We start from the raw sequence: 23,095 nt of genomic DNA, 5'->3' as shown, positions 1-23,095 counted from the left end.
TCTCTTCTGTTACTCCTTCTTTCTTCCCCCCTCCTCTCTTCCCTTTTTTGGATGGCGAAGTGGACCGATTTGTGTGGTCAGGCTAGACTTCTGTTGACTGAACCTTTTGTGAGTGCTCTCTACTGACCGGCCAGAGTGGTTAGTCTGCAGCGTATCATGGGGGTGGTGGTGCTGGAGAGCTCTGTGTTTGTGTGTGTGTGTCACCAAAGGCATTTGCTCTCCTCAGATGGATTAAGCCTCTTCTGTATGCGGTAGAGGGAGTCTCTGTACTGTGTTTAGCGGATGTAGAGACACTATTTTTCCCAGTCTTTTCTCTTTTTCCTCCCTTCTTAGATTAAAATATCTCTCCTGTCATGCAGAGGGAGCTAAGATGGTCCCTGCTCGGAGAATAGAATATGCAGTTTTAAACCTTTTCTCTATGGAGAGAGCTGTTAAGCATTGCTCTTTTAAAGCACGGCCCTGTTATCAGTCTCTCAAACCTTTGGCATGTTGGCTTTCACCCAGTGTTAGCCAGCAGGTGAAAGGTACTTTAAAGAGGTACTTGTGGAAAGGTTGCATCTCACGCTTGTAACAGCAGATGTTATAGAATTGAACAGCAGTGCTAAACAGCACGGCACCCTGGGCAACTGATGGCTGGCATTTTGACACGCCACCGTGTATGTGTGACAGGGAAAGTGTGATTGTGAATGTCTTTGTAAATGACACCTATGGCTTCTGGTAACGCCTGGATGTAAACTAGGACACTTTAAAGGATTTGTGACCCCGTTGCATGTGGCTTACCCTCTAAATTATGACCTATGCATGCTAGCCTTTATAATTTACATATATATTTATATTTTTGTTCGTGTGGTGCACACCTCTTCGTGTCATGCCGTGGGTGGCCATTGGCAGGCCACCACCATCATTTGGGCCATGCCACTCACCGGCTGTGACGCTGACCCAGAATGCCATGGCTATAGTAGGATGCCCAACCCCCACCCCCTCAAACCCCAGGCGTTCTGGAAAGATCGTATGCAGGCCGAGAGGGCCCAGCTTGCCAACTCAACCTACCTCAGGCTGAAGGACGAAGGGAGAGGTCTGCTGTGTATCGGCACCGGCGGCCCAGTTTGGCGGGTTCGGTCTTATCAGTAAGTGGGTGCGTGAGGGGAAGGATTGCCGCCTTGGGGTTTGCCAGTGTATCTGGGATATAGGGTCTGCCGAATGTAGGTCAGCCTGCCTCCCTCATCCAACTCGCTGGAGACGGACCAAGACCGTCCCAGTGATATATGTGTTTACCCCAATGCGAGAGTTGTGTGCGAACGGTTCTTTTAGAGCAGATGTAAAGAAGTCAGTCTGTGATAGATTAAAAAATGTCATTTAACATTTCTTTAATTTAACAACATTATTTGCTAATTTCAGCTCCCATTTTGTAAATTATGCAAAATGAAACGTGATTTTTTTTTTTCTTGGCACTTTTTGGAATGCCTTCCTTACAGGCACTTTCCTTTCATTTTGTGTTACTAGCAGTCTGCGTCCACAACCCAGTGTGTCCATTCTCTGTCGACTCTCTGCAACTCATGCTCTGCCCACTTTTGTTAAACAAACTCTCTGCTTTTTCATTATCCCTCTCAAGCTCTGAATCAATCAGCCTGGGGCAGGTGGAAACGCTGTCATTTCAGCAAACACTTATGACCTTGAGTGGGGGACGGGTGGCCAGACACTTACTTTCAATTTCCAGGAATTAATTCAAGCTAAGATTAAACCACTGCAATGCTAAGCAGGGGACTCTGTCCACTATCATCCACATCATCATGCCCAGCAGCAAACAAGTATTAGAAGACGCAGTTTGATTCCCCCTCTCTCCATCGGACTCTCCTCCCACTCTATTTTTACTGTCTGTAATATAATATTTGAGGGCCAGTGCATGGTTAATGATATTTACTGTGGTTGTTTTTCCTGTGATGGATTGGCGGAGCTCAAGACAATCCACTCTGAAAGGATGGAGGGAGTGTCAGATGCTCTCTGCTCTAGCACTCTTCTAATGGCTATTGTTTGCAAACTAATGACCTTCATTAAACCTCTCTGTCTATTCGAATGTTCCAGCCTAGATTAAAAACGCTTTGTGCAGTCAATTTAAAGCAGTTTTTCTCCAACCTTATTTGTATTATGTACCCCGCAATCGCATCAGCAAGGCTCGAGTACCCCATCGTTGATTTCAAATGTGTCCAGAAATGTGTTTGTTTTTACTCACTATACTGGATATCATTTTGTATTATTGTTAATAATTACCTGAATGGCCTTCGTTACAATGACTCTCTTGTAAACTGAAAACAATTGATATTGTGGGTGAACAACAAGCTTGTGAAGCCACTTTCTCTTGCTTTAATGAGACACCTGAGCTTGTTTTGAAAGTTCAATGGGCCACGTTTGCGTAAAAACAAAGGATGTTTGTAGACTTGTTTTTGTTATTTTAGAAAGAAGTGTCCCTTTGTTTTGGAATCACTATTTAAAGAGACATACAAGCACACATTCTAATCTGACAAACTCTCCAGATTTATACAGGGTATTTCTTTTTTTTTTACCGTCAGTAGCAGCAGGTCTTTGCCAGACATCCTGTTGTAAACAAGCGTCTCTTCCCAGCAATTGTCTTGAGATTGCATCTGTCATTATTAACAGCGCTGTTTCGGCACACACTGCGAGCGATCAGTTTCATTGTTTGCGTTTCAGAATTGAGTCTCGTTTTGCTGAAAACTTATTCTAACTGACAGCTGACGCACTTCTGTTGTAAGTGCTAAATTTCAAGATGACGGACTCCCTTCTTTTAATGAGACATAGGGATCCTATTTTTTGTACGCTGTTGGTTCTCGAGAACTTGTGTAGTTCTCATTAGAAGGGAAGGATGAGGTCTCTGAGTCCTTATTTAACTGCGTATTAAATCTCTTTTATAACATGTATATACAGAAATGGAGAATTCGCTGAAGTGCAAAACGATGTCATTCTTTTTTAGCCTCCAAACGCAGTATCTGGTGTAGATGTAGATAAGACGGAATTGTCATTAATTCTCATATCTTTCTAAATCTATATAACCACATTAGAACAAAACGAAGTGTTCTCAATGGGAGACGTTTTGAAGAATGGTGATTATGCTCTTGCATACCACAATGATAGATCATATTGGCCTAGAACAATATGAAGAACCATATATATCACACACTTTTCGTTTTGGCTTGAACACAAGAGTGTGCATTGACAGGGGCCTTTACATTTCCTTTGGTCCTTGTTAATGCCCCACTGTGCCAGACACTATAATTAAAACCAAAACCTTTTCAAGAATATGTTAAAGTGGTGCAGGCCATTAAAATAATTCAGGAAGAGTGAAGGGCTTAGCAGCATTGTGATAGTCCAGCCTTGCTTAACATTCTAGAACACTAGGTGCTTTTTTTCCCACGAGTTGTCATGCTACCCAGTGTGTGTCAAAGCCTCTTAGAACCTGTGTGGGCTTGGTGAATAAATGGACATGTTCAACTGAGGGGCTTTATACCTTGGACTAAATGGCTGAAGGATAGAGTTAGATCTTTTTGTCTCCCCGCACACACATATTCACAACCAGACCCATCATCCAGATTCCTTTAAGATAACGTTACCTTGGTGACAACGATGTTCACTGTGGAAACATTCATTCACAGAAAAGAAAAGTTGAGTTTTGCATGGCATACAGTAAAATAGCATGAATCTGGACCAAAACACTTACACATTCATATTAATATTTATATTCTCAAAATCAAAATAATCCAAATGTTTAATGGTTCACTAGTTCATAGGCTAGAGTCATTTATTTTTCTTGCATTTAATTGCCTTTTGATGAATCACCAAGGTCTTATTACTTTATTACACCGGTCCTGATTCGCTTTGAACTATCGGTCCATGTGCCTAGTCAATTGCTGTTATCTAACCCAGATCTCACCTTCTGTCACAAATGTCAAACGTTATCTTCACCTTGGCTGTCCTACCAAAGGGATTACGCCCATGACGATTCTGATTTTAGATCTCACATCTCGCGAAACAATGTTCTGTGCCACAGACCAAGGTCGCATGTCGCCACCATTCCCTGTCTGATATGAACTATCGGCAGAAACGCAGAGGGCCGTGAGTAACGAACCGAAGGGAGAGAATGCAGGTGGTTTGGTGTAATATTTCACGGGGGCTTTATACTCCGGTACATAATGGACCTTAATATATTCCAATGGCACCATTAAGCTGTGGAGTTACAGGAAGATTGAGGTCTGTTAGATTTAAACGAACAATATGCCCACAGCCTTTTCTGTGCGAGGAGAGAGAGAAAGGTGCACAGACCTACAGGCAGACGTAATCTAATGCATAGGAAATTATATTCGCCCAGATATGGCACAGCATTTTTTTTTTACGGTGTTAGAAAATAATGGAGCTTTCTTAGAAAGCCAGTGGTTTACCACTTTCCCATGCTTTCTTAATATGCCATTTTGTATCCGCCAATCCAAGGTGCACTCTGTAGCCCTCCTCTTATTAACATCTGAATTGTTGATTTATAGATGTCTGGGATCCTGAAATGTGGAGTAAAATTTATGTTATAGATCACGTCACCGTGTCTCGCTATATCACTTTCTGTCGTTCATTCACACAAGCTCCTTTCAAGTAAACTGCAAGTTTTATGGACCAAGCTAAGTGTCTAATCTTGTGAGAGGCAGTTTAGAAATATGCTAATGCTAGGTTTAGCTGATGTCTAGTTGACTTGGTTAACCACGTGCGCTGTGTTGCAACTGGCTCAACGCTGAGGTGGGAGGTTTCGGGAAAAGGGGTCCTGGTGAATGTGATGGAAAGCTCTAAAATAAATCCCTTTAAAGTGTGGGTTGTGACCTTTCTTAAATGTGTTTTGTGTTGCAGTGCAGTGCGGGATTTCCCAAAGGTGACTGCCTGCTGTATGCAGGGAACACTTTCAAAGCCCAACTCAATAACGCAGTGGCCCGTCCTTCGGTCCGAGTTGGGCTCGTGTTCTCAAACCCCCAACAATGAGGGCATAAAGAGTAAGCGATTGATGTCTTAGAATGAAAGAAAACACAAATAATATAAATAAAAATAAACTGCCAAACCCGTTTAATGGGAGGAGGGTGTACATTTTCGTTTCAGGCCTTACAAGCAGATTTTTTACTCCCCTCCATGCTCATACTCTGTCTATTTTTACATTTATTTTTTTTTTTTTAGACCGTAGAGTTATTGATTAGTCAAACATATGCAGAACAGTTCTATTTTGAGCTGTTTTTGAAAGTGCATTTATGTTTTTAAAAGAAAAGCATAAGTGAATTAAAAACATAAATATGGGCGGCTGATCCTCCATCAATAAAATTGATAAGGTGGAAACAAAAAGGCTTTAATATCCCAGTGAAATTAAAAATTACAATTTGTATAATTTAGTAATGTACATGGTCAATAAAACACGCAAGCGCCATCAAATTTAATTTTATAAATTGTTCATAATATGCTATAGGAGTGTTTTGAATATTTAATTAACACATCTTAGGCTTTTTATTTAGGTGGTCTTTGCCACCTCTTTCGAATGTCTTCATTTGGATTTAAAATATTTAATATTACATGTTTTCATATGAAGAGTTTCGTTCCAAAATGAGAACTCTGCTTAAATAGTTTTTTGTATTGTCCATTACAATTAATATCAATTAAACTGCAGTTGGTTTGTTTTGATTTACGGCATAATAACAAAACCAAAAATACTGCTAACTTACAATAAAACACAATAATAACATGATTTTTGATCTTTAAAAAAAACAAGTTCTCATTTCTCCAAGTAAACGCATGCCATGGTTCTTGACATCTTTTAAATCTCTGCATAAGGTCATGTTTTAAAATGAGCTTCTTTTCCGGCGTGACCCCAATTTCTTCCTGTGTAAAGTATTTGAGGATGTGGGTTTCCCTCATCCCGATACAGCTGTTGGATGCATTTCATTTGTGGGATGACATCGTAAAATGATTTTAAATATTATATGATGAAACCAGTGAGCCTCTGGCCCTCACACTCTCAGACACGTGTGCTGTCATTCGATATCATGCGTTTCTGAAGGGATCCCCGCTGTGGGACATTTCTGCAGGATTCCTCTTTGTCTTTAGACAGAATGCTGAATGAGAGCGAAAAATCCTATCCAAATAAATCCGTGTTGTTTGTAGTCTGAAGCTGAACAGAATCAATACAGTATGTGCATGAATGTTTAAATACAGTGTTGTCTCAGATGTCGCCTGATGAGATCTTACAGCACTGCAAGATGTCATGATGGACCATTTCCATTTGAATTTCTGCATCGACGGTCTTTTTTGGTCTGTTTAGACAGCACTAACTTTCCCTGAGGAGGTCGTCTAAATTTGTTTGCATTAGCAAAGTAGATACACCAGATATCGATGTTGTCCAGCAAACAGATTGGATTTGCTAGGTGGAACAAATGTAAACACGCAACCTATAAAATGAATATACGAAACAAACCAAAAATGTTTCTCGGTTTTCTTACATTTTGTCCCCAGCCCCACATTTAAAGGTACTTTCTGCAGTGCCATGTGCAGGTCATCCCAGTGTGTAGTCTCTCTCTCCCCCCTCTCTCTGGTGAAAGCCTTGTCTTCAGGCAGTGTGTGTTCCTTTGCTTCTCCAACCTTCCACTGAGAAACACACAGAACATTAGACAGGAACGGAACATGAAAATTAAGAAAAGAGTAAAAGTAGTAAGCGAGAGAGTGAACTCATCCCCAGAGCTGCCTACGACAGGGCCTACGTCACCTCATATCTTCTTCATATCATATATGTATATACACACACACACACATCGCGCAAGCGTAGTTCCATGGCTTCAAGCTGGAAAGGTTTATGTAAGACTCTTTTGGACCTGAGAGAGAATAGGGTGAAACAAGCATATTTCCCAACTGTCTTACCAGCTGCAGGTACAGACACATAATAGTTTGAAATGTGTCTTTTTGGTTTAGATAAGTGTCTGTTTTTTCAATAATAAAATGTTTTCAGCTATAAGTAAGCCATTCGTGGGCTGATTACACTGTGGATTTGTTGTTCTATCAAAACATTGCTCTGTTTGTTTGAGCATCCCATCTGAACGAAAACTGGAACATTGCTTTACAGTGCATATGGGGAGTGTTATGTGACCTAACATTATATTTAAGGAGATGTATAATATAATAAACATTTTTGTAATTTATATGTAAATGCAAACTACAGGACAATGTAATGTTAAGAAAAAAATGAGAACAAGAAAATACACCCACGTTCTACCTGTCAAGCCTGCCTGGGCTCGAATGCTTTGATAGTCATCAGGGCTCGTTTTCCTATTATAAATTTTAAATAATGTGTCTTTTATTTAGTTGTCAGAAACCAGGGAGCCATGTAATTATCAGAGTTTGTCTTGAAACCGCTTCAAATCCCCCCTTTGCGCCGAGCAGTTTGAGTTCTTGTACACTCATCTTTTGTTAATAGTAGTAAATCTTAAGATGCCGTATGTGATTTTTTTTTGGAGGATATGTTGACAGAAATGGAATATAATATACACGGCTATGTCATCAGAGGTGTATTAGTATCTTGCATAATAAAGCCTTATGTTTTTATTTCCTTTGAATGAGCTATTTCTATCTACATGCACTGCGGGTCCCCTTATATGGGATTCGCCATGTGGTTTCTACAGTAGGCCTAAATGGACAAAACTGCTCAACAGGGGTGGCCTACGTTTGGTAGGCCACGAAAGGATGTAGACAACTGTACATTTGCAAACAGGACATTGCAAGCGTGTTCTTAGGTTACCGTGGCTGTTATCAGACCTCAAAACATAGAAATTATGGATGCCTTAAAAGTCTTTGCTATTAAAGCAGTTGTGTTGATATTCAAGTATTTAAAATCTTGCTACAAACAACTTGATTTTTAAATTGTTGCTGTGCATTTACAGTGTTTGACATCAGAAAAACTCTCATTTGGATTGTGCATCAATTCCAAAGATGAGATGCAGTGTCACCTTTGTTGTAGTTGTGCTGAATCTCCTTTTTTCGGTGCCTGAGCTCACTTCATTTACCCTAGTTAGATCTAATCTTCATTAAAGCACTTACGCATTCGAAAACACTTTCCTCACTAACACACTCCCTCTATTTAATAAACTCATTTATCCGCAACTATGCGATTTCCTGTGGCGTCTTGATTTTCGCGGTTTGTGACTGGTTGCGAAAAGTACTTGAACTGGTATTAAACGAACAACAAGAGGCTGCTAATTTCATCAGCAGACATCAGTGACCCGCGATTGCATAAACCCTGTTAACGTTGATGCAATGTTACATAACCACACCACTCAGCGCTTCCTCGGCTTACCCCTAAGCGCACAACTCCCAAAGCCACCGGCGTAAATGCTGACTGGGCCTTCATGACTCATTTTTTTCAGTAGACCATTTTTGCATTAGATGTTTGTTCGGCACAGGGTTCAAAGCAGGGGACATGTGTACTACGTACACGAACCCTTAACACTCATTTTCTTTCTCGTCATTTATAATATGAATATTGTATTTTGGCTTCGCCCATATACGCTTCAAAGGCGTTAAGCCCAGTTTTCTTCTGGATTGCATGTATGACTGCGTAACTGAGCCTGGTTCTTTCATCTCCTTGCACTTCGTTCTATCTTAGTTTTGAATCTTTGCTTCTCTCCTCTGCCCTTCTTTGTTTTTATCAGTTCCTCCCTGATTTGAGAGTCAGAGTGTGTCTATGTTCAGGCAGACTGCCTGTTTCTGGCTGATTAGCAGCATCTGTGCGTCCCCCAGTCTTCGGGGGCTTTACGGGAAAAAAGACGAGCGGTTTTCTCCTTCGACGCTCTCTTTCTGCTGCCTCCCTCCTGTTTTGAAGCCGTTAGGAGGTGCGGCATTGCTTTTGACAAGAAGTCAATCGTTTCTACCGTATCAAGGAGAGTTTCAGGATATTTTACGTATTGATCAATTTGTTCAGATCAGATTTGTGTTTGACTGACGGGTCATCCTTGGAGTTTTCTTATCTACTATCAATCGGAGTAGTCCAATTAATGTTTTTCAAGAAACAGGAAATTTGTTGATCTTTGATATCTTTTAAATGTTTTTTTTCAAAAAGTCACTTAAGCTGCACAGACCTTTCGCTGTTGACCAATAGAATTATTTAAGCACACTTGGTATCTACCGCCCAATTTTCAAGAGACAATCACTTAGCCACATTCAGACTTGTTTTTATGACTTCCTACAGAAGTCTTGGTTGTAAAGGGCAGTTCACATTGATTCGAACCTGCATTAAAATTGCAATCGATAACAAACCTCATTCCAATAGAGTTACCTTCAAATATCTGTTGCATTAAACCAGATATGTTGTTATTGAGGTACTGTGGCTAGCTATAAATATAGCTAGTTTGGCGAACTTCAACTTGCTCAGCTGTGGCTATAGCTTACATTTGCTTTAGAATGCTTAAAGTGCAATGCTTATTCTTTATTCCTGAACAAAGTTGCGCTTATAAGACTTTTAGGCACTAGATTTCTTGCTTTTTGCCTGGTTCATTCGGTTTCAGACAGAATCCTCAGCTGAACCGGCACAACTTGAACAGAATGACCAGTTAACCGGGCATGGGTCACTCTAAAATGGGCTATACGGACATAAGGAGCATCCCGACTGAGAAACAGGCACATTGTAATTGCATTGGTACACCAACTATATTTGATTATAAGGTACCGATGTGACCGTGAAGCTGTTTGACATTATCATCACTGTCTCTCACTTTATACGCCATTTACAGGCCATTGTGTTCACAGTTCTGCAAAACTGAAGTATTGAATGGTCTGTGACATTTGAAATGTAACACAACGCCTTTTAAGAGCTTTTTCCCTTTAAGAGTCAATACGGATTGAATGTTAACGGTCAATGTGTACTAGGATCGTTTGGGCTCTTGGTTTAGTAACGCTCTGGTTATTACCATGTGAAAGTCCATGTTATGTACGGTACAACGAGAAACTGTTCTATCAATTAGAGGTTTTTATTTTGATGTCATGGTTTCTTTTTATTGTCGGTGTCGTAAAAATCAGCCGTTGTCAAAATGGAGAGCAGATTCCTCAATGATTCACAAGGCCAAAGGCCATTCCGAGACAAATGGAAATTCACTAGCATATTCCAGCTCATTAATTTGTCCAATTGCTCTGTACATGATATATGTGCTACACTGTCTGGTTCTGAGTCTGACCCTTTTCTCTTGAAATACTTTTTCATGTCAGTTTTTAAACTTGTACTTTTTTCTTTGTACGTTAGATGTGTTTTTTTTGTGAATTATTGATAACACTAGAGTAAGGTTGTATTTTTTAACAAAAGTAAATGCAATAACTAACGTTAACTAACAATGAACATTGTAGTTTTTCAGTATGTATATCTTTGCTTATGTAATTTAATGTAAATAACATTATTCATGCAAATTTTTGGTGCATTGACCAATTTTAAGTTACGAAGTTTGATTTTAAAACTATATTAGTAAATACTGAAACCACCATAAGCTAAGATCAAAAATTGCTGTAAAAGTGTTGCAAGCCAAATTCAAACCATACTGGTTTCAATTCAATTTTCTCAATAGGATGTTCGTCCGTGGGTCAGGTTTTTCATCTCGTCTCACCATGCCTCCCTTGGTTGACTCTAACGTAATGACAGACACTGAAAAATGACTTGCGATTCTCAACCCCCCGACCCTTCCGCCCCCCATCCCTTGTTCTTTGTAGTTCCGTTCCATTCTCATTTGTCTGTCAGGGCAGGATGGGCAGAAATGGCCTTTTGAGTGACATTGGTTGGCACATCATTCTGAGGGTTGGTGGAAAAGGGGCTCTTGATAAATGGTGATGTGCTTCCCATGATTGCCTGCCGCTTGCGATCTCCTCTCTCTCCAGCACGTGCCAAATAACAGCTGCGTTCAATGAGAAATGTCAGCTTAGTGTTAAGGATACATCCTTCTGCACCCTTTATCATTTTTATGCGTTTGCTGATTTTATAGTCTACATTATCACTGAGAACAGGCACGCTTGAAAACAATCCACCTCGTAGCTCCTCATGACGTTCTATGGCTAAGGTACACGTTAAGTGAAGTGAAAAGCATTGAGGTCTAAGTGCTGTGGACTTTCAAATCATTTTCTCAAATAATAGAGAGCTATGAGGCATTAGTCACAGTTTCTAAAATGTTTTTTATTTGCTTGGATTGCCTTGACACAGGATCATGAATTGACTCAATGGGAATGTCCTACTTTTGGGAATAGTGTGGCTTAATACGGTTTCAAATTATTTCCCAACCCTAAAAGTGATCGGTAGAGCTTGACGGATTTTTGGACGACTCCCCAAAACTGTTATTCTTCCAACCCTCCTATCAACTATAAGGTCCAAACAACTCCATAGAGAAAAAAAGCACAAACATCCATCAGCACTGGTGCTCACTAGGGAGAAATTACGTTTGAAGTCCCCAATAATTTTATTTTCTCTTTATATATGTTTGAAGTGGTTGGCCAACTTAAATGCTCGTTCTGAGCATTTAGAATCATTCACACGCAAATGAAATGAGGAATTCAGTTCGGATTCGTCACCTTTGGAAAGGAAATAATGTTTTGATATTAGCAATATTGCAGATGTAGGTCGATGCGCATCGATCCGGGGGTAGCTGCGAAAGTGATGGATTGCAGTTATGTCCATCATTGATTTTAACAACCAGGCTGTTAGAGTCCATCCAGAAGCGCGCTCAGTCGTTCTGGCCTCCGCCGGCATGCACTCCTCCAATCGGGTCTCTCCGTTTACACTGTGACTTCTCATACTCTCGTTCATTATCCTGGAGTGCTCCAACAAAAACACTTAAATATTTATCCGCTGCCCCGTTAACACTGTCTTTCATGCCGCGGGTCGTTATTTCTCTTTGATCACCTAAACCGTACCCATAGACACGACAGTTAATCACGTTTTCTAGTCACGTGACCCTGCTGGCCAATGGCGATCGGCACTGAGCTCCCGAGGTGAAGGGAGCAATGCAGGTACTCCAGTGGAGAAACATCAAGTTTGTACATTTCTCCGCACTCCCCGCTGGTTTTTGTAACATTCCAGGGCAGACTGACCGTCTTAAGAGAGCATATAAAGGAAACACTTTTATTATGATGTGTGACCTCGTGTGTTTGCCAGCGGGACTTTGTGGATTTCACATGGCTCGACTCAAGAGCTCTTCTGAAATTGTGGATGGGAACTTTTGTGAAAAATAATTCACCCACAAAGAATCTCAGATCTTGCGGTTCAAAGTTATCTTTATGGTGAAACTGGCTCTATAATTGATTGCTCTATAAAGCCATGTAGGTCATTTAGAGGGGACCACCGCAGCTCCCATCGACTCAATATTGACCCGATCCCACAGAAGCCACGGGGGGCATTAGAATAAAGGCTCTTGTGCCTTTAAAAGGTACATACTCTTCCTCTTAAGCAAATGCACATAGTATACACACTGCCAGAATTTGCATACACACGTAAGGATCTTTATGCTTTTACCAATGGAGGTAACGACACTCGCATGCTCTCAAACTTGAGTGATTCACGAAGCGTTTGCATGTGTGTATTGTTAAAGAGGGGATTTGTCATCACTTGCGTGTGTTTGTGCATGATTAAAGCCGCTTAATACAACTGTTCAAAATGCAGCACCACAAATGGACACGGTACTAAAATGCCACCAACACATGCACCCGTATGAACAGTCGTGAGTCAGCAATCTGGTTTAAATTCTACATCTTTCGCTGGTGTTGTCCAGTAATTTGCGGTGTATTTTGTCCGTCTTTCTTGTGTATCAAAAAGAGGGTGTTTTGCATTAAAAGGCCCTCACCTTATTTTTGTAATCCCGATAAAGGTAACAAAGCTCTTAAGCACTGTTTGGATGGGATTAGTTTTGGAGTTGCTGCTAAAGTGGCCATTCTGAGCATCCTAATCGGGTTCTCATTTTTCTTGACATCGGAAAGGATACCTGCAATACTTGAACCTTCAATTTCAGTTTTTCCAAGTAAAGCTAACTTATGATAAGAAAATCCATTATGAAGGCGCACCAGGCAATACAATGAGAAATTTAACTGAAGTTACACATTAATTGAAGGTCAAAATAAATGAGGGAAATCTTTCCAAAGAATTAACGTACCACAAACTTTAATACGGGAATGGGATTCGATCTCTCAGAGGAACTCGGAGTAAGACAAAAAAGTTTTCACCGAGGAACACGGATGCGTTCCATTCGGATGGGATTAAAATCACAAAGTACGTCTGTGAAGCACGCATTCATTCATCCAACCTTCTCTGGGACGACGACCTGTCCCGTCTGAATAGGGCGACATGCAGCGGAGAGAAAAATCAACCCCATCCACCCTGCATCACATATTAATTTCACATCTTGTCTGCCTGGTCATTAAATGGCCTGACGGTGATATGAGACTTTCATTAGCTTCATTTACTTCCTCATTTGTATCTTGGCATAGTTTGGTTAGATTTTTTTAAGTAATGGCATTCTGAGGACAGGACAGGTGTGTGTGTGTGTGAGCGTAGCATTTGCGATGGGGCATTTATCTGGTCTGTCATGCAGATAATAGGTCCCCGTGTCCAAGATTCTGGTTGGACTGGCATGACAACAATATTGATGTGTGTGTTTTGAAGCTCAATCGGTACACAAACACACACGCTTCCTATTTAAGATATTTTGAATTGTATGCGCATTAGCGTAATGCAAAGCTAGATGAAGGCTGTTGAAAGCTATTGTGAGTCTTTCTTTTTCAGTTTGTGTGTGTTGGAGCATTACAACTTGAGCTTTTTTAGAATATTTTAATATTTTTATGAGAATTGTTTTTTTATTATTGTGTTCTGTACATGGCATCAGGACTACTTGTTTATAAAATTTGCAAGACTTAAACCAAACGTACTTCCTGTTTTAGTTGACTTCACATAATAATGAACAAATATAAAGGGGTCTAATTAAGTCGTAAAACTGTTCCGTCAAGATTTATATTCAGTTAACTTATGAACGTGAATCACATGTCAGACAAATTTTAAAGAGTTTTGAAACCTCTGTATTCTTTATTCACAGAAGCAGGTTTTTATGTCTGTTCATTAATGTTTTTGTGCATATCTGTATTATTTAAAAATCATAAAAAGTAAATATCAGAAACAGGAAGTGCTTTTGGATCAGTGCTGTTTATGTTTTGCAAAATTGTCAAAAGAAAATGTATCTACAAATTAACCGGTCTTGAACATGATCCTTCATTCATAGACCACTTCGGAAGATGTAAACTCTGGTCCAGAAGCACCTCCAGTTTCATATTTTATTTTATTTTTCGAAACCTTACATGTATAATTAAATCTTCAAATATATTTGCAGTTTTATCAGTTTGAGTCAATCATAAATGTTTTGTTTCTTTGTATTCTGTTCAAACATTTATGTAGTGTAAAAAAACTGAAAGAGGAAGGTATTTTTGGGCAGCATTGAACCAATTTTTTCCAAATTGATGTATTACAATGTTAAAATACATGTTAAAATGGGCGAAATATCAGTTTTTTTATTCATGTGTCTTGAGGACATATGTGACTCGGAATGTTTTCTTTAAAATACCCCGGCACTGTTGTCCTCTACAGAGGACAAACTGTAAATGCGTTTGCTGCATCCCAAGGGGTTATACACGCCTGCCTCAAAAACATGCACTTTAGACTTTTTTTCTGTGTTACAGTAGCATGTAGCGCTTTTGTTCATTTTATTATCATTTACAGGCGTACACGCTTTCAACCGCTCAAGTAAATCTGACCCTTGACCTTTCCTGGACATTTATTAACTTGTGTGTTTTTCCTTTGTATGGGAGCGTTCCTCGCGCTGCTCTCACTTCATTGACTGTCCCATTAAAGAGCTCGCCTGCCTTTATTTAGTGCAGCGGTGGACCTTTTGGGTCAGCACTAAATCCATGAACGTTAGACTTTTACACATACGCCCACAAATACACGGTATTACGACGTTACTTCCTCTTGAACCTCAGCCCGCTGGTAGTTGCGTGACTGCAGTAAAAATGAAACCTTTTACTGGCACCTTCATGCCTGCGTGATGGACGGAAGTGCCTATAGGGCGCTATCTCACATGTGTAATTCTGCTGTCTTTTGAGAGGGGTTCAACAGAGCTGCCTCTCTCCTTTAATCAATGGTGCCGCGGCACACGCCGGCGTTTGCTCCAGCTATTGATTTAAGCGGTGTTTAAAGACGAAACCCTCTTCCTCGCTTGATCTTTCATACTGTAGTATGACTCTGTTTTATGAGTGTGTTTTCTTTTGATTAAAAGCCCCATTAACTCTATATTTGCATGCAGAATAGATCGGCACCATTAGTGGATCGATCCATCACATTTTTTTGGAGGGAGTTTGTGAGAACTGATCCATTTTATGGATTCACCCTGAAACCTCTACTGGCTTTGATTGTCGTACCAGAGTTTGTGTGTTGTGTATTTTGTTGCCTAAACGGAAATAACAGAAGCGTGTGCTTGGTTATAGTTTAGAGGGCATTTAAAGGAGGTGCTTTTAATAATGATTGACCCAAGGGATGTTTTTCTAATTGGGTTATATAGAATTTAACATTTTATTAATGTATAAAAGTCTAAATTCTCGTTTAGATGGCTAATTAAACATGTCCGTGTATATGTGAGAGAGTGCAGGTGCTATCAAACGCAATGTTTCCAAACTTCTTATGCACTTAAGTCGCCGACTTGACCACGAGGACCATCTGTTGGATCTGCTTCCTGTTCTGGCCCACTCTTTTTCCTGTTTTACGTTTACCTCACAGATGGCACCACATGGTGCCACCATTTGACGCGGTTGCTATGGTTACGCGAGGTTAAGTGAAAACTCTGAACTCCTTTTGGAGTGCCTCACTTAACGCAGTGTGTTTTTTTTTTCAAGTTTACAGCCATAACCTGCATGTGATCATGTTTGGTTGTGTTATACCAGTAGTTTGTTTAAGAGATACTTTGTCTACATTTGCTTTGTGTGAGCTGTAATTTAATTCCCTTGTACTGTACCTTGATAACAAAGTTGCCTTTAGTTGGCTATATTTTGTATAATATTTGTTTAAAACTAAATCTACTGTAGGTTCTGCTTCAACATTGGAAAACAGAAATGAAATTGAGCTGAAATGAACAAACACACATTTCTAACAGCAGTGGTGCTATCAAATACAAGCACCAATGCAACCACTATGACTCACAGCTGGAACTTTGGTCGATATTGCCGTCGTTGAAGCAATTTCCTTCTTTACCAGAGAAGCCATCATAAACACATGCCGTACATACACGCACACACTGCACTAGTTACTCGTGTGGGGTTCTGCATTCATTTTCAGATGTATTTATTATTTCCCTCACGTTTGTCTCTAAGGACCAAAACTCATTGATTCTAGTCTCGACTGTTGAAAATATTACGTCCGTCTTGATTGCAGCCGTTTTCGCGGGATGCGAGACGTCGTCTTTAGCCCTTTCAAGTGATCCATAATTTAGATAATGAGGATAAAAGGAGTGAGGCATAGATATCATTTTAATTTTCGCTCGAGTTAAGTCAAAAGTTTGCATCAGCTATGTTGAAAGCGGCAGTGGGTGGTCATTAAACCGTTTTGACTCTTAAACAGTTCTGATTGGATAAGCAATGTTTCAAACTAAAAGCTCTCACCTGCGACCTCACAATTTCTTTAAATGCTTGGCAGTCAAAAACAGCTTGCTGTTAGTTTAATGTATTATTTCGGTTGTATTAATAAATTGGACTGATTTTGGTCGGCTGCGCATCACATGGTCAAATCACTGTAATGCACAGCCTCTTATTGCTTTATTTGATCGAGCATGGTCTGTGTGTTGTCATGCGTGTTTGTGATGGACCGCCCTGGCATATGTTTGCCGTGCTCATAATGGTCCCATGTTTGAGAGATTCCGTTCAGACGGGCATGACTGCAGCATTGATGGATGTGTCCTAAAGCCCAATCAATACACACAGTCACAAACATTTTCTACATTCTCCTCTTTTACCCCTGGAGTTTGTACTGTGTGCGCTGGCTTAATGCACACTTGGGAACGTTGGCCCTTATCGACCATCTCTTGACGTGCACACATGCATATATGAGAAATGTATTAATAAAACTAGCCATAGGACACAAGACCACACACAAGTTAACTGGTACTGAAACAATGTAATTGAAACATGAAGTTTTAAGCCGTTATAGTTGTCATCTTTGATGTGAACGAAAGCCCTGATTCACTTTGTCCCCCTCAAATTTAATACAAAAGCACTTCATGGCATATCATTATTTATATTGGAAATGAAAATGGGAGTATGCTAACCCACACAGATATTCGTGTGTATAAATTTGTCTGTCTAAAATATCTTTACATATGCACAGCGATAAGAAACGAACACCGGGACCATCTTGCAACGGAGAGACAGGGCGAGCTATGGTGGCACCGTCGCGGCAGGTTATCCTCGCTCATGATGGGCTTTGAGTTAGGTAGCTAGAGACGCCCCCAGTAATTGGTCTGTGCCATAAAATAAGATTTAATGTCTGTGAAGGGTTGTCCGGTGATTAAAAACGAGAAGGCACGAGTCCTGCGAGTGTGTATATTACTCCAGAAGTGTGTTGACTGCAGGGGAATGTATATCATCTGAAGCAGTACTCTAAGGCAAGGTTAAGCGGGTTGAAACCTTGAAAATAACGGCAAGGATAATGTAGGGATTGTTATTTGCAAAATACAGTATGTAGGTGGCAATAGGATATTCATTGGAAATGCTTGAAATGCAGCTTTCCTATGGCTCAGTGAGCAATGCCAAGGTCATGGGTTCCATCCCAGAGCATTGCACATAGTCAGAAACAAATGTATAATACAATGCAATTTAAGTCGCTTTGGATAAAAGCGTCTGCCAAATGCGTAAATGTAAATCTTTGGACTGGCATATGAAGTCTATATGCAATCCAGATAAAGACAAATCCAGATTATGCCCAAGTATGAAATCCACTTGAATGTAAAACGGGCCTAATAGATTCCCTTGTGGAACTTAATGACCATCAGCTCTTGAAAATAAAATCACCGCAACCCATGTGAAGTGTGCAGGGCCCAATTTCCCTCTAAAAGTGAGCCACCCTGGAAATCAATCTCATTCTGCTTTAATGTTTCTCCTCTGTGCGGCATTTTTCACACTTACAGAAGCCATTTGTGATCCAGCGGGAGCCATGTTGGCTCAAACGCTCCATCCACAGGGAGCCATAGTGGCTCTGGAAACCTCTACTGGGAACCATCTGGGCTGGCTATCTGAGCCTTTACCGTGCCGGTGTATTTTTGTGTGGGACGTGTGGGATGAAAGTATAGTGTGGGAGTCCAGGACTGTCGGTTTCAACTGTTTACTTGAACTAATAGAGCACTGTTTTAAAAATGCATTGTGATGCCGCTGCTTTATGTCTTGCTGTGGTAATATGGTTCGGTGTTGATCAATGTGGGCAGGCCGTATCTAAAATGCACAACCATGAATTGCCCATATATCCACCTACAGTCTGTCACACGCCTAGTATCACTCCAGGGCTCTGTGTCGGGATTGTGTGTGGCTTTACTGGAAAAGGACAATTTTTCACAACTTCACACTAAATCACATATTTTTAGTAGATAGCTGTTCGTCTGCTGTCCACCTGCCTAGTAAAATTTCCCCATGTTTGCTTTCTCAAAGCCTATGTAAGGCCCGGTAGCTCACGGTTGGTGGCGTGATTGTGACAAGAAGCAACAAATTGCTTGTTCGTTGGTTGTAAATAAACTACGAATGTAGGTCTCCAGGGCTAATGCAACACCAAGCATTCAGCTCTTTCCAGATGTTTTCTTCTTAACTAACATCGCTGTTCTTGCTAAGTGTGCATAAGTGAGCGTTTACTTAATGGACTAAATTGAAATCTGGTTATGTGTCGCACGGATTGTCAGTATAGGAGTTTGAATATTCCCCTGCCATATGTCTTGCATGATGTGTGGAAAGTTAATCACGTTGGCATATTTCCTTTTGTTTATCCGTGTGGTTTTTGTGTGTGTGTCTTGTGTAGGAATCGTGATATTGTGCCAGAAAATAATACATACCACGATATTAATCTTCGGCTTTGGGGCGATTCGGATTAAATTCATGTACCTGTAAATTGTGTTTTTAGAGCTTAGGCGAGATGTTTGGCGTTTTCTCCGAATTGCAGGAAGACCGTATTGTGTGACCTTGTATTTGGATAAGCGTGACGTTTTAAATCTATTTTCAAGATTAAGACCATATGCTTTTCTCTCTAATTCTCTCTCTCTAGTCTTTTCTCTCTCACAATAAACCATTTACTTTAACGGGTAGTCTAATAATTCATTACGTGAAGCGCAGAAGTTTACGAATACAGCTGATGTTGTTCGATAGGTGGTATAAAGAGAGTTGATGACTGTTCCGGATCGTGTGGTGCCAAAAAGTGTCTGAAACTCCGTCATCTGACATTGAGACTCGGGAGGAAACGGCACTCCTCTAAAGACAAGCTTACATAATGGAGGAGGCTCGCATAAGGCAGACTGGTCTCCGATACATATCTGGGGCTCTCTCATCTTGTTTCCAACCAAAACAGAATCCCCAAAACTTTTAGTGGCTTAAATGTGAAGAAAGGATAGCTGAGAAGCCAGTTTATATTCTGTTTCAAGGACTAGAATCATATTAAATCAAATGTTAAGCGTTTAGCATCACAGTGCCATATTTTCTTTGGGAAATGTAAACATTTATTTTAACATCAACTGCACGCAAACAAAGGATAACTAAAACACTTTAGTTTAACTGAGAGCTTTGTGTTCCAGCAATAAAGTACATGGGGTGTGTAAAACCGGCTGTGAGAGACCTAATACATTTTGCCCCATGGCTACGGCCAACCCAGATTACCGAACGTTCGGAGCGTGAACCTGACCAGACCCATTACCTTTCCGTGTAGAGCGTTGATTCGCCACTAAGCGGGACCCGGCGTGGGAGGGTCGTTGTTTGTCCCTCATAATGTGAGCTTGGTTGTCATTTTCGTGTTTAATCAAAGTGCCGATTATGCCCTCATTAAAAAGCTTTTACTCTCCCTGCGTATGCAGCCTCTGCCTCCGAAGTAATTCCCAACAGATTTCCCAGGGGACTTTGTGCCTGAACAACCGCACTCTTAATCGTTTGACTTTTGGAGTGTCTTTTCACAACACCTGCCTATTTCCCATAAACCCACTCAACACATGCTCGTATAATGTGGATGGTGTTTTGTTTGTGGTGTATAATGTTTAGACCAGTGGATGTGGTCGTGTGAGCTTTTACTATTCATTTAATCATAATATTAAACAGGAAGGTAGGTTTTGCTTGAATTAGAGAAAATACTTTAAACTTGGGTGTATTAAAGAGAGAATTCACCCAAAAATTCAAATGCTGTCATCATCTACTCACCCTCTTGTCATTTCAAACCAGTATGACTTATTTTCCTCTTTAGAACAATAAAGAAGATATTTTGAAGAACGTTGGGTACAGAACAACGGCGGTACACATAGAAATCTGTGCAGACATAAAACCAATTCAATCAATGGGTACCGCTGTTGTTCGGTTACCATTCTTCTCTACACAAAGTCATACAATCAATTTTTATTTTTGGGTGAACTTTGCCTTTAAGCATCCAAGCTGTGCATATCAGATGTTTGTTATAAATGTGACCCTGGACAACAAAACCAGTCTTGAGTAGCAAGGGAACATTTTTAGTAATCACCAAAAATACAAGGTATGGGTAAAAATTACAGATTTTTTAAATGCAGAAAATCATTAGGTTATTAAGTAAAGATCATGTTCCATAAAGATAATTTATATATTTCCTAATGTAAATGTGCCTGGATGGTTAATCGGATCCTCACATTAACAACTTCAAAGGCGATTACCCGCAATATTTTGCTTTTTTGCACCCTTAGGACCAGCTTTGTAAACAGTTGTTGTTGCGCCAGATCGTGTCCTATCCTAATAAACCATATATCAATAGAAAGCTTATTTCTCCAGCTTTCAGATGATGTAAAAATGTAAATTTCGAAAAATTGACCCTTAAGACTGGTTTTGTCTTCCAGGATCACAAATGTGTTCGTAATGATTTTGCTTTTGATATAAAATTCATTAATACTGTGATGCTTTTAATGCTCTTTTTATTTGACCAAGGGAAAATGTGCCTTTGTCTTGTTCGTAGAGAATATAAAAACGTTTAGAAATGATAATTCTATAATAATGAAGTAGAATATTATTTTATGGATGACAAGTACTACTTTTTTGCTAAATAGTCCAGCCCTATTAAGCTACCTGTCTCTCTTTAAAATGTATTCTTTTTGTCCTTGTCTGCCTTCTTTGATCACTGGCCAATGAACAGCCTCAGTGCTCGGAGACAAATGTAATATATTAGTGGTGCTTGTTCCCTGGTGTCACTGCTTTAATTGAGAATGTCAGGCTAAAGTTAGCGCCGGGCTGAATCTCAGCCTCCCATTAATTGTGAGGAAAGATGTGCCCATCAGTGATGTTACTGTATGCATGTTTGTGTGTGTGCAAGATGGGCAAGGGCATGCAAAGTTGAATAAAGAACAAGCCGTCTGGATGATCAATTGATTGCTCAGTCTCCTCCAGTGATCCGTCTGAGACAAAGGCAACGCTTTCTTCTGCCACAATGGCTTGTAATGGAATATATGATAATCCAAGATACATTAACTCACTCTTTTGTCTTTTCTCTTTTGCTCACAGGTGGAAGTTGAAGTTGAGAGCATGGACAAGGCTGGGAATTTCATTGGGTGGCTTCACATCGAAGGCATGAATCTGTCAGTCGCTCTTGTGGAGAATGCCCTGTCCAAGGTCCACTTTACAGCAGAGCGAAGCTCCTATTACAAAACACTTCTTTCTGCGGAGGAACCCGCCAGAGAGCGAAAAGAGAAGGTAGGTTTTGTAATACAGCGTCTCTTGCACATATTCCAAAATCAAGCGAGATGCCCTCCTAATAAGGGTGTAACGGTACGCGTATTCTTAGCGAACCATCACAGGGAAAATTCCAAATGAAGTAATCATTCCAATAACCTACTCCCTTCGAAGGGCAGTGCCCTTGGAGTTTAGACTTTGGAGTTAAACGGGCATGTGCGTGCCATGATTTTGTTGTTTGAGATGCACTTGGCAGGGGGCGATGTAATCATGTTCCCGTGACAACGCAGCATTGCGTCCGTCAGCAAATGTCGCCGTTTTAATGGCGTAACTAAATTGCAAATAAACACACATAGAAATATATAATTTCTATTAGTAATTTCTGTAAGTTAAAGTGCCGTGTTGGAAACATGCCTGCCAATGTAGATGGTATGGCATCTCACCAGGTTTTGGAACGGAGTCTTTCATTCGCAGTCCCACACAATCGCAAGTTCAAATCCAACTTCACTTGAATGCATCTGACTGGGAGCCAGATTTATCATTTATCATTCCAGATATTTTCAACTCCACTACTGTAATAAATATCATGTCCTTTCTGCCTAGCGTGCCTTGTGCTCCTGGAGCTTAGGCCAGAACCTGTCATGCAGCGTGTGTGTGAACAAAGAGAATACACAAATCTGTTGTCATGTTGCATTAGTTCAGCCAGAACAAATGGCCACTGGACTTCCAAAAACAGTGGGAGCTGCATGAAAGGCACAGGAATTGGTCTGTTGCTCAGGGGGTGCCACAGGGTTCCATCTCTGGCACCATCAGTTTTGTTGCCTCTATAGAGCTTTGATTGATGAAGCCCTCTTCGTCCTGATCTTAATCTTTTTCTTCATTTTCATTATGGCCGAAACAGCCCTTAGAAAGCAATGGCCCTGGTGGACAAACTAAGTCCTGCCAGCTGTTTCTTCTGTCCTCTATCGGTCATTTGGCGAGAAAGTGATAACGGTCCCGTGCTGAAAGCGATATGATGTACTGCTCAAGGTGGCGAGGAGCGTGTTCTGTCCTCCCTGTCGAATCTATCATTTTCTTTCTTCTCTTACTATCTCAGTCTCTG

General features: G+C 40.5%; 1 protein-coding gene across 1 annotated transcript in view; it reads left to right on the top strand.

Moving 5' to 3' along the window:
* The window catches only part of snd1 (staphylococcal nuclease and tudor domain containing 1), a 136,457-nt gene that overhangs the window by 69,044 nt on the left and 44,318 nt on the right, over positions 1-23,095 (top strand). Inside the window, exon 17 of the mRNA XM_056747557.1 lies at positions 21,826-22,014. Within this exon, the coding sequence (XP_056603535.1) occupies positions 21,826-22,014 (189 nt within the window). The remainder of the gene's footprint in view (positions 1-21,825; positions 22,015-23,095) is intronic.

Source organism: Triplophysa dalaica, chromosome 5 (genome assembly GCF_015846415.1).
Source record: "Triplophysa dalaica isolate WHDGS20190420 chromosome 5, ASM1584641v1, whole genome shotgun sequence".
Lineage (NCBI taxonomy): Eukaryota > Metazoa > Chordata > Actinopteri > Cypriniformes > Nemacheilidae > Triplophysa > Triplophysa dalaica.
The sequence above is the reverse complement of the archived record's forward strand: the minus strand, read 5'-3'. Positions and strand labels throughout refer to the sequence as shown.